This window comes from Mercenaria mercenaria, chromosome 15 (assembly GCF_021730395.1).
Source record: "Mercenaria mercenaria strain notata chromosome 15, MADL_Memer_1, whole genome shotgun sequence".
NCBI classification, from domain to species: domain Eukaryota; kingdom Metazoa; phylum Mollusca; class Bivalvia; order Venerida; family Veneridae; genus Mercenaria; species Mercenaria mercenaria.
This window is the reverse complement of record NC_069375.1, coordinates 3,345,729-3,363,643: the sequence shown is the minus strand read 5'-3', so window position 1 is coordinate 3,363,643 and position 17,915 is coordinate 3,345,729. Positions and strand designations below refer to the sequence as shown.

Below are 17,915 nucleotides of genomic sequence, written 5' to 3'. Positions count from 1 at the left end.
CTGTATAAACGTGAAATTCTCTCGTGGTGTGGGACCGAGGAAACCTGGTGCATGAATGAGAAATCCGGGGCCAATGTCCTGAACTAGATTCAAACGCAGGACCTAAAATTCGCTAAACAGACACTCACGTCGCCACAAAACAATGTGGTACAGTCGAAGGTTGTAATCACTGACACACTCTTATATGGCCACATACACGATCATTTCACCATTCGAAAATGCGAACGTCAAATTTTCTATTTTAATGAACGCCTCTACATTAATAAGCCGCATCGTGAGAAAACCAACATAGTACATTTGCCATCAGCATCGATCCAGATCAGCCTGCGCATACACGCAGCCTGATCAGGATCCATACTGTTCGATGGCAGTTTCTCTAACTCATATTGGATTTGAAAGCGAACAGCATGGATTCTGATCAAACTCGTTCGCAAATGCACTATGTTGGTTTCCTCACGGCAAGGCTCAATTTCTATTTTCCTATTCATACTTGTAACATCGTGTGCATGTTCTGGTGGCTCGAGTTTGCATTGTTGCGGTATGTTTTTGTACTGATTTTCCCCCAAAGACACCTGGGGTATAGACCCACCGTTTACCGCCTAATTAATTATATGAGACGCGTCATGCGCAAACCAGCCTTACGCGATTGCGACCAGTATTGATGCACATCCGTGCACTCGGATCAGGATCCATACTGTTCGCTATTTAGATAGCATGGGTATCAAAAGATATTAAGCGAACGCGAACCGTATGGATCCTGATCAGAATGCACGGATGTGCAGGTTGATCTGGATCCATACTGGTCGCACTCGACGTAAGGCTAGTTTTCGCATGACACGGCTCATTAGCCTAATTATAATTATATTTTTACAGTAAGTCGGAAGCAAAGTAAGACGGCGTTTTCATAGGAAGCGCACTACACCAAATAGATACAGTATGCATTATACATGTACTCGGGCTCAGTTACAAATCCAAATTGAAAGTGTCTTATAACCCTAGAGGAAAATCCCCTCCCTCCGAAACATGATGAAAAAAGAGCAGAACTGTCGGCTCGATTTAGATCATAAAATGAGTACTCGGGTCCGTGGTGTAGGGGATACTGTCATAGACTTGTAATATCTAAAACCTCTCATTGACGGAGGGTCGTTAGTTCGACTTTGGAGTCAAGTACTGGTCCTTCCCAGGAACTGCCCGCCTGAAATAACTGAAATTATGTTGAACATGGGCGTTAAACCGAACAAAAACAAAACAAAACAAAAAAAAACAGAAGATTAGTTAAATGTCTGAACCCTCATTTCACCTTCTGAACTTTGAGGATTTATATCTCGGTCAACCATGCTTCTCGCACATAAATGCTGTTCAAATCGCTCACGGTCGAGGCCTAGAGACGAGGTGAAATGTATGAGTCTAGTCAGTCTACTTTTTGTACAGCCTATACCTCCTTAAATCAGCAGGAATTTTGCCGCAGAAAATCTGTGCAGAACCCATGTTCAGGTCACGATAACTAAAGGTCAAGGTCGCCAGAAGGCGATGCTAAAGCACATAAATTTCTATTGGAGCTTTCACAATTTGTAAAGTAATACTTTAAATTATTGACTACGGTAAATTAGTTCAGAGACGCACTTATCCGTCCATAGCAAATCATTGTTTTTAGTGTTTTCAAATAGACGGGAATAGAAACAGGCAACGCGGTCATTATCCATTTAACTCACTACTAGAGGGTCATCGGTTCGACTCTAAGTGAAAAAGTTGGCAGTTGCTTACGAACTTTGGGTGTAGAACTATATTGCCCACTACACTGATGGCTATACGGATATAACTGAAATGATGTTGAAAACGGGCGTAAAACCGAACAAAGCAAACCCCATTTCATTTTTTTCACAAAATTATACGTATAAACACATCATACATTATGCAACATGCACACGGTGCCCTATACTTTTCAAGAGAATCAACCCTTCAGCAAACGGATATATGATGTAGGCCTAGTCATATTTGGCTTTCTTTACAGTTTAACAGTTTAAGCATTTTAATTTATTTAAAGTCCAACTATTACTTAAATTGGCATTTTTTTAAATACAAGAAAGGTCATACGATATTGAACAGATTCTTAAACAGTAAAGAAAGGACTATAATATAACTAATCTCCTTTGACCATTTCTTCGAGAGAGAAGAGTAATTAGTATTTTGCATGGATGTGAAATTACGGTCAATGTTTACAAATTAAGTTGGCGATCATTCCGAAGAGGGCCCATAAAACATCGATTATGCGTATATCCAAACAAAAAATGAAAGTTTTTACTTCAGATGCAAATTAGGCACATGTCTCAGCGAGAATCTATGTATTTCATGAGATTTACAGACAGAAAATCTCAAGAATTAATGAGGCCCGTTTCACAGATATTTTACCGTTCACGTTACGTATTCAACTGACAAATGATTTTAGCTTGATGCATGCACGACCCTGTACCCGAGCCTAATGTTGTTCACAGATTGTAGGCCTATGGTCAGTGACTGGAAATTAAGCTAGTAGCTGTAAAATTACGTGCTTTTCTCCATTACCTGTAAGAAAACTTCATTTTATTAGTTTTCCCAAATTTAACAGGTGAGCTCATAAAAACGTGAAATAAAAGGTATATTGTTTATAATATTGCAGTGGAAAAGGTGTTCTTAAATGTTCCTTAAATGCCCCAGAATGCAGGAAATGAAGCGCTGAATTTCAACATTTTCCACGAACAAGCCCCCGAACACCCAAGCCTACAAGTCGACTACTTTTCTATTTCAGCCTGTTCAACAAAACTTATTGGCAACATTGTACTTTTAAACGGCTAGCATCCACAAAAGTCACATCAAATTATTTAGTGTATAAAGACACATGTTTGTCATAGAGAGAGTTCGGTCGAACCCCCTCTGATAAAATTGGCTGGATCCGCGCGTGGAGCGGGCACCTGGGTAGAACAACTGACCTTCCGGAAGCCAGCTTGATTGCTTCCTTACATAAAGAATTCAACGCCTCGAGTGAGGCTCGAACCCATCTCGATGAGGGGAACGTGATTTGAAGTCAACGACCTTAACCACTCGGCCACGGAGGCTTCTAATAAAAAAATCAATCCATTAGTGTCTTAGATATTGCAGCTGACGGGCGGAAAACGAAAAATATATCCTATTTTGAACAAAGGTCCGTAACTCGGGAGATACTAATCCAACCTTGACAAAACTTGCACGTGCCGCATCGCACCAAGGTAGTACTTACTTTGTACCAGTATCATGAAAGTCCAACCACTAGTTTCTTAAGATATTGCAGCTGACAGACAGACTGACGACGCAAAAACTATATCCCTCTGCCATTGGCGAGGGATAATAAATGTTGAATGGAACAAGATTGAATTTTAGGGTGTAAGAGGTTAATGTATTATTATGTCATTGATCAGGGCTTCTAAAATTACTAATACACTTACAAGGTATCTTTTTCAGAGAGAAAATGGGACTTTATTATATATACAAAATGTATTGATTGGCAATACGGATATTCAATAGCGGAAAAAAAGATGAATAAAGATGCCTTTATTTTTTACATACATGTATTTAATAATTCTAATCCAATTAAGTAGTATAAAATAATGTAACTCGAACGGTTTCACCCATTTACGTGATCTTCAGGAGTAATACTGAAAAAAAGTATTACTCCTGAAGATCCCGTAAACGGGTGAAACGTCGAGTTACAATATTTTATACTACTTAATTGGATTAGAATTATTAAATATGTAAAAAATAATGGATCTTTATTCATCTTTTTTTCCGTTATATATATATATGTATATATATAGTTCTAAGTACAAGGGTAAGTTCATTTGCGGACTTTTTGACACACATTTTTGCCAGTTTTGTTTTTTCATCTTAACTGGAGGGGATGATCAAAACACATTTGAGCCATGTCATGCGAAAACCAGCCCTATGACGATTGCAACCAATATGGATCCAGATTAGCCTCCACATCCGTGCAGGCTGATCTGGATCCATACTGGTTGCAATCGCCATAAGGCTGGTTTTCGCATGATGCGGCTCATTTTGTGTAGATTTGTTTGTTTGTTTTGGGTTTAACACCATTTTTCATTTTGTATAGAACATGATCCCTCAGAAATCCCTTCATCAATAGACCTGTCCATCAGGTACATGTCAAAGGTATGTACCGAGGTCAAAGATAAAAAAAGCACCAAAACGTCTTCTTGGGTTGTGGAAAAGATCCTAAAATTCAAAGATATGAAATATTCCAATTTTATTACAAATTATCAAAGAATAGCAAACAAATGACTAGCTGTAGTCTTTTAAAAGTGTGTACCATTTTATTTTCACTACAAACATATGATAATGTTTCATATTTGCATATAGTTAGCATGCTGGTAATAAGCATAGCAATTAGCAGCCGTTATTCCATTTACACAGTGCATGATTGCGTACTCTAGATTATCCTTTGCTAGTGCACGAACAAGTTCTGTTTTAAATAATGTCTTTATGTGTTGAAAACATAATTCAATCGGATTCAGGTTGGGGGAATATCTTGGCAAGAAAATGTACTCGATTCCTAACATATCCAGGAATGGTGCTAACACGTCTTCACCTCTGTGATGATGAATTGGACAATTGTCTACTACCACAATATCACCAGGTTTAAGAGCAAAATAACCATCATTGGTAGTTGCATTTACAGCTTTGAAAAAAAAGTCTATATATGTGTCCGTTGTACTCGCACCTGGAAGTATATTAGCGTAACATACGCCCTGAACGCCAATGAGTAAATTGAAAGTTTTATTTGGAGTCTTTTGTCTGTCTTGTGTTTCGATAGCACGCTCTCCTACTGCCGAACGTCCGTAACGAGCACTGTTCACATCGGGTTTCGCAAACCCACTCTCGTCAAAAAACTTGATTGTTTTTACATCCTTTGTGTGGAGAACATCCAGAAAGGCTTGCATATAGATCATATTATCATCTTTGTAACGGTCAGCTGCCGGTCGCGTGAGAATTTTTCTCGAAACGACCTTTTTCAAATAGTTTGATATTGATTTTGTTGAAATTTGAAGGTCACAGTTTTCTATAAGTTTGTCACGAATGCTGCCAAGTGAAATCGAAGGTTCGCAGCGAACCAAATAGTCAATATATTGTTTATGATCAGCGTGTAATTTACCATTATTGTACCGTTTGTATTCCTTTCGTTTAGTAGTTTTGTTTACACAATATGTAGTCCAAATGTTTTTCACTGTTGTATGATGAATCTCCAATTGTTTAGCAACAGAAGCGAATATTCCGCGCGGCACAGTTGCCATTTCAGCATCCCCGCCGGCTGAAACTATTTTCTTCAAAACGAGTTTTCTTAAATCCTCTCCTATGAAATGACCTTTCTGCATAACTGACATTTTTATAACAACAATAGATTTGACAAATACTTGCCGAATAAATTTGGTTTTACGAGAATAGATTTAGTTTTACGAGAAACAATGTCAATATATAGGCGGGGCTTGAAGTGAAAGTGGGGAAGTGTAAAGAGTTATGTGGCGTAATCTTATTGGCTGTCCGACAAACTGATTTAACAATGCACATTACTGAACTCAACTTGACATGCGTCATAAGGAGAAGCGGTACTCTTTGATGTCGGTTTGTGAAAGGTGACTTTGACACGACTTGAAACCTTCAAATGCTAGTGTTCAACTTCATGGGTAGTACTAGTATATAGTACCAAATTTATGTCCAGAAAACAAAGTTTGTAAAAAATTTAAGTGTAAGAGGCATAATTCGGTCAAAAATACAAAACAGAGTTATGGGGATTGTTACCACACATGCAGATGATGATGATAAAGATACATTTTAAGTTTCAAGTCTTTATTTTATATTGCATTAAAGTTATATCCAGAAAGCGAAGATTGCAAAAAAAAGTTTAAGCACAAAAGGGGCATAATTTTGTCAAAAACACAATTAGAGTTATGGGGTATGTAGCCACACATGCAGATGATTATAAACAAATATTTTTAATTTCAAGTCATTATATTTTAAAGTACCAAAGATATGTCTATAAACGAAGCTCTCGAAAAAAATTTAACAAGAAAATAATTCAAAGTATAACTTCTTGTTAACCTTGACCTTTGGTATAATGGGCCCAGCCCATGCACATACTTTGTTTGTATGCTGGACAATGTGTATGTGAACTTACAGTATGATATAAGAAAAAAGTAACAAAGATATGACAGAAAAACAAAGGTTGCCGAAAAACTTTAACCTTAAAAATACCCTAAATATAAGACCTTGGTGACCTTGACCTTGAGTATAATGGGCCCAGCCCCTACACATACATTGTCTGTATACTGGACAATGTTTATGTGAAGTTACAGTAAGATATAAGCAATAGCAACAAAGATATGACAGAAAAACAAAGGTTGCTGAAAAACTTTAATCTTAAAAATAACCTAAGTATAAGACCTTGGTGACCTTGACCTTGGGTATAATGGGCTCAGCCCCTACATATACTTTGTTTGTATACTGGACAATGTTTATGTGAAGTTACAGTAAGATATAAGCAATAGTAACAAAGTTATGACAGAAAAACAAAGGTTGCCAAAAAACTTTAAACCTTAAAAATAATTATTATTATTATATACCACATTTATATAGCACTCTTTTCATATAAAAATACGTTCAAAAGTGCTTTACATAAAAACATTTATATAATGTTCAATAAAAAATGGGAATTGAACTATTATAGAAGAAATTAAAATTACATTACGGTAATAAGATACCAAGCATTTTAAATTGGAAGGTAGGCAGATCAAAACATGAAACAAAATACAATATCATAAAACATTAACTGACCTATCAAAGACACAGGTCAGAGCAGAATAGAACAGAAGATATCATACATTTTGAACAGACAGAATTAAACGGTATGATGTCTGCGACATGCATCACAGCATGCAAACCGTCCCGGATGATTGGGCCAATCCCTACCTAAACGGTCCGGAGAACATCCACGATACATCCCACAGAAAAAAACACCGCCAATATTATTCTGTCACACTGGAGTTCTTAATTAAAGTAATTAATTGGCCGGCAAATTACCTACATTATAAATCAGGTAATCAGTGAGATGTTAGTTGCCAAAGAATTGTATGAAATAATGCGTCTTTAGCGCTTTTTTGAAACTTTGCACGGTCTTGCACTCTCTTATGCCAGATGGGAGGGCATTCCATAACCTCGCAGCAGCTGTCTGAAAGCTCCTGTCACCAAATCGTATTGTTCGACATTTGGGCACCACTAGTTTTAATGCATTATTCTGCGATCTCAGATTTCTGGATGGTGTATATATTTCTAGCATGTTCGCTACATAAGCTGGCGATTGATCTTTGAGTGCCTTATATGTATGTGTTATAATTTTGTATTCTACCCTACATTGCACAGGAAGCCAATGGAGTTCACGCAGAACAGGCGTTATATGGTCGTATCTGGATGTTCTGGTTACGATTCTAGCTGCCGTGTTTTGGACATATTGCAGTTTGTTCATTGACCGTTTTGGAATTCCATATAGAAGAAAGTGAAAATAATCCAAACGTGATGAACAAGAGAGTTGATTAGAGATTTGGTTGCGTTTGCGGTTATATATTGTCTGAGTGACTAATTTGCCGCAACTGTCCCATAGGAATTCCTACACAAAACTATTCACTGTTGCTCCATCCTCATGTTCGAATCCAGGAAAGCACCGGGGTTTCCTGAAAACTGCCTGATTTTTTTGATTTCAGAGCCGTCCACTTTCACAGATATGTTTGAAACAGATTTTTTCTTGTGTTCAATGAAAATATGATTAATTCTATTTTTTCAGCATTGAGTTTCAACATGTTATATTCATCCAACTTACTATATCCTTTAAACAACTTTCAACGCGATGAATGGTCTCTTCAATAGACATTTTATTTTTTGGTTTTGAAGGATTGATATAACTGCGAATCGTCCGCATAGAAATGATTGTTCAGCCCCGTGCTTTCCTGCAGATAGCTCCGACGGTTTTGTGTACTTTGGTGTAGTTTTTTGGGCCCCAGGACAGACCCTTGGGGTACACTGTACTTCATTAGCACTGGTTGTGATAGCTCGCCATCTATGCAAAACGGTCTGGTAGCGGTCACTAAGGTATGACATCATCCATGCGAGTGGCTTGCCTGTAACACCAAAGTGACGTTCAAGGCGATGAATCAACGTCCCGTGGTCAATAGGTCAAATGCTGCAGAGAGATCAAGCATCACAAGAATAGTCACATTGTTCTTATCCAACGATTGAAGAATGTCATTTTGAATTTTTAAATAGGGCGGTTTCGGTTGAGTGGAATTTTTATAAGCAATTGATTAATTTCATGAAGTTCGTTGTTCCTCAGATGATTTCAATTCGAACATCTACCACTTTTTCTAAGATTTTAGACAGAAACGGCAAGTTTTTACACAGGTCTAAAAGTTTTTAGGACATTTAAAACTAGGCTTGGCTTTTTAGAAGAGGTCTTATTCGTGAAGTTTGAACGCTTTGGCACATACGCAGCATCTAGAGATGCATTCATAATTGTTGTTATCACTGGTGTTAGTTCGTCAAGACATTTTTTAATAACCATGTTGGGATAGGATCTAGTTCGCATGATTTGTTCGCTGACTTTTTGATAATTGATTTCACTTCGTCTTCTGAGGCTTGAGTAAAAATCTACATAATTGACACCTGGTATTCAGTTCTATGTCATCTAAATCAGATAAGATTGTGTTTGCGATGCATATCGTTCTGATTGTTTTTGATCTTTTCAATAAAGAAGTCACTGAAATCTTGTGCGAGATGCTGTGGGGAAAGATTGGATGGTAAAATCACCTGATTTTTTATCGCCAAGAAGATTTTTGGTAATCTTTGATAAACTCTTATGAATCACTGCCACATGAAATCAATTTTGCCTGTATATTTTTCAACACGAGCTTGTTTTAGCATCTTATTCACTTCAGCATACTGTGTTCGGTAAATTTGGTGATCGATTGTGAGCTTACTTTCACGCCATTTCCGTTCTAATTTTCGTTTCTGATGTTTTGCTTTGTGGAGTTGCTCGGTATACCAAGGACATGAAGGTCTTAACCACAATAGTCTTGGTAGTCAAAGGGGCGTGTTTGTCTACTATAGAAATTAACTGATTTGAATATTCCTCCACAAATTCATCGATATCAGTATCAGATGGAGTGCATTGTGTGTTAAAGAAATCTATTCTTCGTATGTCTTCTCGAAATGAGTCAATGTCGATCGAACGTAATTTCCTGTACGACACATTTTTTTTGTACTGGGGGTGGTTTGGAAGCTTTAGCGTCAAATATCACAGCAAAATGATCACGTGACATCTTTCCATTTGAATCAGAGAGTCCAGGATCTATGACCTCGATATTTGAAACCGTGACATCATTATCTCTGGTTATCACTACATCCAACGTATGCCCAGCTACATGTGTTGGTTCTTGTACATGTTGACGCATTCCCACATGCATCTAGACTGCTTGTAAACTTTTTTGTGTCACTATTTTCCGGTAAATCAGATGGAAGTTAAGGTCCCCTACAATGATGGTGGTCTTGTCAATTGTAGCATATTTAGTTAAGAAATTGGGGCCATTCTTGCTCTAGGAAAATATTTGTGTTTAAAACCGTTTTTTTGGAAGGGGGTGGCCGTTATAATGGCAAGCCGTAGGCCTATGGAGTGTCCGCCTGTAACTACATTACAATCCATATACTCAAATTGGGAAAATTCGTTGTCTTTGCTTGATGTGACAATGTTCACTTGTATGGCTCTCTTGTGAATAATTGCTACGCCCCCGCCGCGCCTACCACTACGAGGGACATGTTTCATTTTGTAACAGTCGGGCACGAGTTCGCCGATGCACGCTTTGTCAACAGAGCTACCGAGCCATGTTTCAGTTATAATAACCTAGGTATAACAGCCTGGTGACCTTGACCTTGGGTATAATGGGCTCAGCCCCTGCAAATATATTGTTTGTATACTGGACAATGTTTATGTGAAGTTACAGTAAGATATAAGCAATAGTAACAAAGATATGACAGAAAAACAAAGGTTGACAAAAAATTTTAACCAAGAAGGGTCACGCCAACACCAGGGCGAGTAGTATAGCCCCCCTATTCTCCCAATAGTGGAGCTAAAAACTAGTAAATACAACAGTGTTTCCATAACATGTAGTCGGTCAGTAATTAAGTTAAAAATATAACATTTATTTCAAGATATGTAAAAAAAATGTTGTCGTCAAACGTTCTGGAGGCCAGTGCTTTTAACCTGGTAACGATATATATGATTTGGTTGTTATGTTTTACATATAATGCCAAAATGATAATATAAAATAACAAGAGTGCCAGAATGTCACAATATACGCTCGTCACAGCAAATTTCTTTACTCTAGCACCTGTTTTTGCAAATGGAATTTTATTTTTGTGGTTGTAATCATTGTAAGTCTTGTTTTTTCAAGTCCACAAAAAAACTCCTTACCAGGTAAAATTGGAAAGTAACATCTATGTTGTACCACAGAAAAGTGGTCTTGTTTTTTCCCTATGGTCAATTATCAAAAAAGTTACAATATAAGTTATTTATAGTAACAACTAAGGGAAGTTAATCTTACCAAAAAAAAAAAAAAAAAAAAAAAATCAAAAAAAAAAATTGTAAGTCCACACAAAGATCTTTACCAGGTAGAGATTGGTCAAAATACACCTCAAAATTGGATGTAGCATGCATGTTGTACTACAGAAAAGTGGTCTCGATTTTTCCCTACGACTAGTAATGAAAAAGTTACAATATAAGCTATTTGTAGTAACAACAAAGGGAAGTAATTCTAAAGGGAACTGTGCATCACACTTCGTCTCATGATGGTGTATAATTGTGCCAAGTAACATCAAAATCCCTCCATGCATGAAGAAGAAATGCTCCGGACAAAGTCATTCTTGTATATATGACATTTGGCCTCTAAGTGTGACCTTGACCTTAGACCTAGGGACCTGGTTCTTTCGCAAGACACTCCGTCTCATGGTGGTGAACATTTGTGCCAAGTTATATCAAAATCCCTCTATGCATGAAGAAGAAATGCTCCGGACAAGGTTTTCATTCTTGAATCCTTTGACCTCTAAGTGTGACCTTGACCTTAGACCTAGGGACCTGGTTCTTGCGCATGACACTCCGCCTTGTAGTGGTGAACATTTGTGCCAAGTTATATCAAAATCCCTCCATGCAAGAAGAAGATATGCTCTGGACAAAGTTTTCTTTCTTGTATCCTTTGACCTCTAAGTGTGACCTTGACCTTAGACCTAGGGACCTGGTTCTTGCGCACGACATTCCGTCTTATGATGATGAACAATTTTGCCAACTTTCATCAAAATCCCTCCATGCATGAAGAAGATATGCTCCGGACAAAGTCATTCTTGAATTTGACCTTTGACCTCCAAGTGTGACCTTGACCTTAGACCTACGGACCTGGTTCTTGCGCATGACACTCCGTCTCATGATGGTGAACAACTGTGCCAAGTTTCATCAAAATCCCTCCATGCATGTAGAAGATATGCTCCGGACAAAGTCTGTGGACACTGCCCGAATCAGCCCGCCAGGGGCGTTCCCATAATACGTCCCGTTTTTCAAACGGGCGTATAAAAAGGTGTGAACATATGGCAGAACAATGCAGTTAAACTGTCTGTAATTTTTTTTTACAATTTACATAGTCACTGCTGTTGTAACAGTACAGAAAAGATTAAAAAAGTGGCAAAAGTTAAAACTTACACAAGTTAAATATAGTTATCAAACCACATACTTAAGTTATTTTCAGTTGTTAACAGACATTATCAGAGGCACTAAAAAATTTAGCTTGCAAAAATAGTTACGTGAATGGTGTGTCGTCATGGTACAGAAGAGACTGAAACAAGTGGCAGAAGTTACAAGTTATACAAGTTACTGACAAAAAGTTTGACCTTTGAGCTCAATATGTGACCTATAGACCAGGTTTATGTGCTCTGCATATCATCTCATCCCTATCTACCTGAAGTCAATACCTTGCATGTTTACTGATTTATGCTCCAGACAAAAAATATGCTGGCTAATTTTTAACTTTCAACTCAGTTTGTGACCTTGACCTTTGCCCTACAGCTGGTTTAAGTGCTCTACACAGCTTCTTATTGCCATGTACCCTTGTCCCAAGTTTGAAGCCATTAGTCACACATGAACATAGAATCACATATTATTTCCTGTTTTGTTTTGTTTTGTTTCTCAAAACAGATAAATAATAAAATGGAAAAGAAAAAACTACCCTTCAAGGCAAAAGAGTCAATATATGTAATCATTTTAGAGGAAATTATTACTTATACTTTGAAGATTCACTGAATCAAGATACTCGGTCATTTATTCATCTATTCCTAACCTTTACACTTTGTTTTATTCATCTCAATAATTTTTTAAAGCTTTATTGACTCTGAAAAGAGCAATTTGACTTTTGAATTTGATCTGGTTTTGTGGCTACAAAATCACACTACATAATCGACTATCCTAATGGCCACTGGACAAAAAAAAAATGCTGGAAAAGTAACCCAGCTGTAAATCGGTCGGTAAAGTTTTTCATTTATTTCTATTGAAGCCAATTCTACAAATCAGCTTGACAATTTTGTCGAGGAATCGACACGGCTTACATTTAAAACTTCTGGGCTGAAAATGATCGTTATGTTTTTAGAAGTCCATAACAATTTCTTCAGTTTGAAAAATCGAACAAAAATCCAAAGATTCATGCAGTTTTGTTTATGAACAACCTGTGAAAACTTGTGTGAAGTTTCCAAGTTCTACCTTCTTTCTGGAAAAAAATTAAATAGGCATGGCTGAAAATAAAAATGACTGTTGAAAACTCCAATTGGCAGTTGGCCCAAAAATTGTAAAATTTATTAATGTAAACCATGTCCATTCCTGACAAAACTGTCGTTGAAAAATGACAAATTTGCAAGAATTGGCATCCCTTTAATAGAAATAATTAAATGAAAACCTTTATCTACCGATTTACAGCTGGGTTACTTTTCCAGCAGGCTTTTGACCAGCGGGCGTCAGGACAGCAGGTTATCCAGTGTAAATTATATAAATGTATTTGACAATTGTCCATGTTTTACAATAAATAAAATCTTATTTGACTTCATAAATGTATTCCAGTTTTGATAAGCACCATATGACCCTTCACTTTAACCATATCTATCTAAGAATCATAAAAGCCTATTAAATCTATTGTGTCATCATCACCACAGCAGCAACATTTCCCTATTATGAACCTTCACTAAAACAATGTCTATTTAAGAATGATAATAGCATGTTATCTATTTTAAAGCAAACAGTTTGCAGCAGCATTTGTATCATCTTTATCATCATCATCACCATCATTATTTAAATCATTATCAACAGCAACAACAAGCTGTTCAACATTCCTGTAACTTCCAGTTAAACAATGTCTATAATTATATAAATCATTATTCCTTCTCTTGAGAAGGAGTATTATAGTTCAATAAGTCACACTTGACTGAGCTACTGATACCAAAAGCTCTGGCCAATAGTGACCTTAGAAATAACCTCTAACGTTAAACTATTCTTTCCTAATTGAGGCAACTGTCTGACTGAACGCGTTCCGTGGATTACATATTACTAAACCCGAGGATGTTATTTCCTCCATTCTTGAGGAATACAACATAAATTCAGTCAACCAGATAGACATAATATTATATCAGCAAATTTAAATGTAAACAAGTAAATATTATCATTTAATACTTGAAATGCATGTGTGTGAAGTTTCATTAAATTGTGTCAATGGGATGAGGAGAGATGGAGCGCACAAAAATGTGTCTACGGACAGATGGACAGACAGACAGACAACATTGAAACCAGTATACCGCCCCCCCCTTACAACTTTGTTGTTCTGGAGTTACAAATAATCTTTCTTTCAAATTTATTGAAGTTGGGTCGATATTATGAACATTAAAATACGAGTTTTTGTTTCTAAAATATTTTATAATTCCAAATCAAGAAGAAAAGATGACCATGTTGGGAATCGAACCCCAGTCCACCGCAGCATAAAGATATTTTCCCTTCATCATAATAAATAGCGTATTGACGGAAACAGTGAATTTTATGGCTTCAAAATATAGATATTTATAACTGAGACAGTTTATCTGGGGTAAAGCGTTAACATTACAAACGCTTTTCAATTTTCATCATTAAAAGTAGTAACAGCAAATTTTCATGTGTTTCCCCATATAGTTTGTCTGTAATTAAGTTTTAAAACATTCTTAAGAAATATAGCATTTATTTCCAGATATATCTAAAAATACCCATTTTCTTTTTTGTCCAACGATCCTGTGGCTAGCCACTTTAAAACCTACAATGCTGCCATGTCACTATCAAAAAACTTTCAAACATCCACATCATTAAAACAACAAGATGTTACAACAATAATCAAATATCAAACATATATATCAGAATCATAAAATCCTGTAACATTTTTAAACAAGAGGGTCATGATGACCCTGGATCGCTCACCTGAGTAACATGAGCTACATGTTTCAAATGTCAAACTGATGATTTTTAGAAATTTTTTGGAAAATTTTCTGATGTACAATCAAGTTACCCTTAGGGCAGGACCAATTTTACCCCGGGGGTCGTGGTTTGAACAAAGTTTGTAGAAATCTACTAGGCAATGTTACATATCAAATATCTAAGATCTAGGCCTTCTGGTTTATTTTTAACATTTACGAAGATTTCCATATGTACATGTAATTCAAGTAACCCCAGGGCCTGGGTCAATTTGACCCTAGGGGGTGGGGGGGTCAAGATTTGAACAAATTTTGTAGAGGTCCAATAGGCAATGCTTCATGTCAAATATCTAAGCTCTAGGCCTTCTGGTTTATTTTTAGAAAATTTTGAAGATTTTTCTATGTACAATCAAGTAACCCTATTGGCGGGGTCAATTTGACCCCGGGGATCATGATTTGAACAAATTTTGTACTACTAGGCAATGCTACATGTCAAATATCTAAGATCTGCTTGGCCTTCTGGTTTATTTTTAGAATTTTTTTTTAAGATTTTCGAATATATAAAATCAAGTGACCAGTCACCCCTGTGGCGGGGTCAATTTTGACCCCTGGGTCTGTGGGTCATGATTTGAACAAACTTGGTAGATGTCCACTAGGCAATGCTTCACACCAAATATCTAAGCTCTAGGGCTTCTGGTTTTTGAGAAGATCTTTAAAGTTTTTCCTTTCAGTTGCCATGGCAACCAGAGTTCTACATTGAATTCAATTCTTTGAACATTTTTGTAGAGCTTCACCCAAGAAACATTCCTGTGAAGTTTGAATGAAAGCTGTTTATAAGGAGATGTCGTTTAAAGTATAAGTTTACGGACGGACAATGTACGACGGATGATTGACGACGGACGGTGAGTGATCAGAAAAAAATAACAAAATTAAATTAAACTAAATTATTAGTGACATTGGTACTTTATCATCAGCAGCAGCATCAAGTTGTTATTACAACACTTCGTAAACATGAATCTTTTCTGTTTTTAAAGATCATTATAACCCACAACCATGATATGATATTATCAGCAGCTTTAGCATCATCATAATCAAAAACAATAATAACAACAGATACACCAAATTTTCTCAACATCATTTTCACCCCTTATATATAGCCTGAAATTATTTTAAAAGCTCGCATCATTCTGATGAAAATTATCAGGAACCCTACTGTCATCATCAACACCTGGATATGAACCTTCATCTTAAATAGTATTATTTCACGATCTTAAAGACCTGCCACAACATAGTAGCATACTTTTTCCTCCCAATTTAACTTCATGCAAATCATTCTGATACAGCCATTCTACAAGAAGACAGGAGGACAACTTAGGTCCTAGCTGCCTGAATAAATATCATTCCACAACTTCACCTGCAAACTTATTCAGTCAATTTCTTTTCAGTAGCAGATAACAAGAGGGCCATAATGGCCCTATATTGCTCACCAGTTATCATTGCACTTAAGGACAAGAAGGTCAAACAAAAGCACTGCCATGCAGGTGCTGATGCTCATCTGACTTTTTTTTGTATAATAGAAATATTGTCCTAGCCAAGATTTTCTAAGTCTAAAAAGGGCCATCACTCTTACAAAAAGCAGGAGTTATGTTTCTTGATGTACAGCGTCTGCTTATGAATGTGAAAAACTGTTGCAAGTTTTAAAGCAACAGCTTTGATAGTTTATGAGAAAAGCTGACTTAAACATAATACTCAACCAAGAAAACTGATTTTCGAAGTCCAAAAGGGGCAATAATTATTGCAAAAAAGCAGGATGGAGTTATGTTTCTTGCTGTACAGGGTCAGCTATTGATGGTGAACAAGTGTAACGCAAGTTTCAAAGGAATAGCTTTGATAGTTTAAGAGAAAAAGTTGACCTAAACATAAAACTTAACCAAGAAATCTGATATTTTCTAAGTCCAAAAGGGGCCATACATCTTCCAAAAAGCAGGATGGAGTTATGTTTCTTGCTGTACAGGGTCAGCTATTGATGGTGAACAAGTGTTGCAAGTTTCAAAACAATACGTTGGATAGTTTAGGAGAAAAGCTGACCTAAACATAAAACTTAACCAAGAAATCAGATTTTCTAAGTTCAAAAGGGGCCATAATTCTTGCAAAAAAAAGAATGGAGTTATGTTCCTTGCTGCACAGGGTCAGCTTATGATGGTGAACAACAGTTGCAAGATTCAAAGCAATACCTTTGATAGTTTAGAAGAAAAGCTGACCTAAACATAAAACAACCACACAATGCTGATGCCGATCAAGTGATGACAATAACTCATCATTTTTTTCAAAAAATCAGATGAGCTCACAAGAAAGTAGGTCAGTAGGTCAAGGTCACAGTCAAGTGACATCATATTACTTGGGGTCATCAGATAATTATAATTAAACAGTCCTGGAAATAGGATCAGATGATTTTTAAGTGTTTTTCCTATATAACTCACATATTAACTAAGTGACCCCAGGGCGGGGCTCTTTACCATTGACATTTGTAGAGGACTCTAGACATGCATCATACAAATATCAAAAGCAGTCGTATGGTTTCAGACAAGATTTTAAAGCTTTTTGCTTACAAGTCTATATAAACTAGGACCCCAAGGGTAGGCCTCTTTCAAGCGTACATTTGAACAATTTGGTTGAGAACCATAAACAATGCTACAAACCAAATATCAAGGTCTAAGTGTTATGGTTTCAGACAAGAAGATTTTTAAACTTTTTCTATAAAGTCTATGTAAAACTTGGGACCTCAAGGGTGGGCCAATTTGACCATAGGGAATAATTTGAATAATCTTGGTGAGACACTAGATGATGCTACAACCAAATATCAAAGCCTATGCACTGGTTTTGACAAGAAGATTTTCAAAGTTTTTCCTATATAAGTCTATTAAAACATTGTGACCTCGGGGCGGGGCCACATTGACCCTAGGGGATAATTTGAACAACCTTTAAGGCCCTAATGAGTACCACATATCAAAGCTAGTTGTGGCTCTTGGACAAAGATTTTTAAAGTTATCCCTTTTGGTTGCATGCAACAGAGTTTGCATGGAATTCAATTCTTTGATCAATTTGAAAGGCACCATGGATACTTCCGTGAGTTGGGTATATTCTGACCCATGGTTTCAAGAGATTTTTAGAAATTTGATGAACATACTCGACTAGGGACATCAAGCGTAAAATGCTCTAGCACTTCGTGACAGATGAGCAAATCTAATATGGAAATCAACTGATAAAGTACTTGATTCTAAAGAAGATTGGAAGACTTTCACATGTTTTGTTTTTTGATTCCAATGGCT

The 17,915-nt window shown here is 36.7% G+C and overlaps 2 protein-coding genes across 5 annotated transcripts in view; both read right to left on the bottom strand.

Annotated features, from left to right (window-relative positions):
- Positions 1-17,915, bottom strand: part of LOC123545042 (uncharacterized) — a 58,332-nt gene that overhangs the window by 29,938 nt on the left and 10,479 nt on the right. The window lies entirely within an intron of this gene.
- Positions 4,374-5,411, bottom strand: LOC123559393 (uncharacterized). The gene has a single exon (XM_045351159.2). It carries the CDS (start codon positions 5,409-5,411, stop codon positions 4,374-4,376), a length of 1,038 nt encoding a protein of 345 aa, XP_045207094.1.

Excerpts from the sequence above, each read along its gene's own strand:
- LOC123559393 (XM_045351159.2), bottom strand. The coding sequence starts at position 5,411 with ATGTCAGTTATGCAGAAAGGTCATTTCATAGGAGAGGATTTAAGAAAA.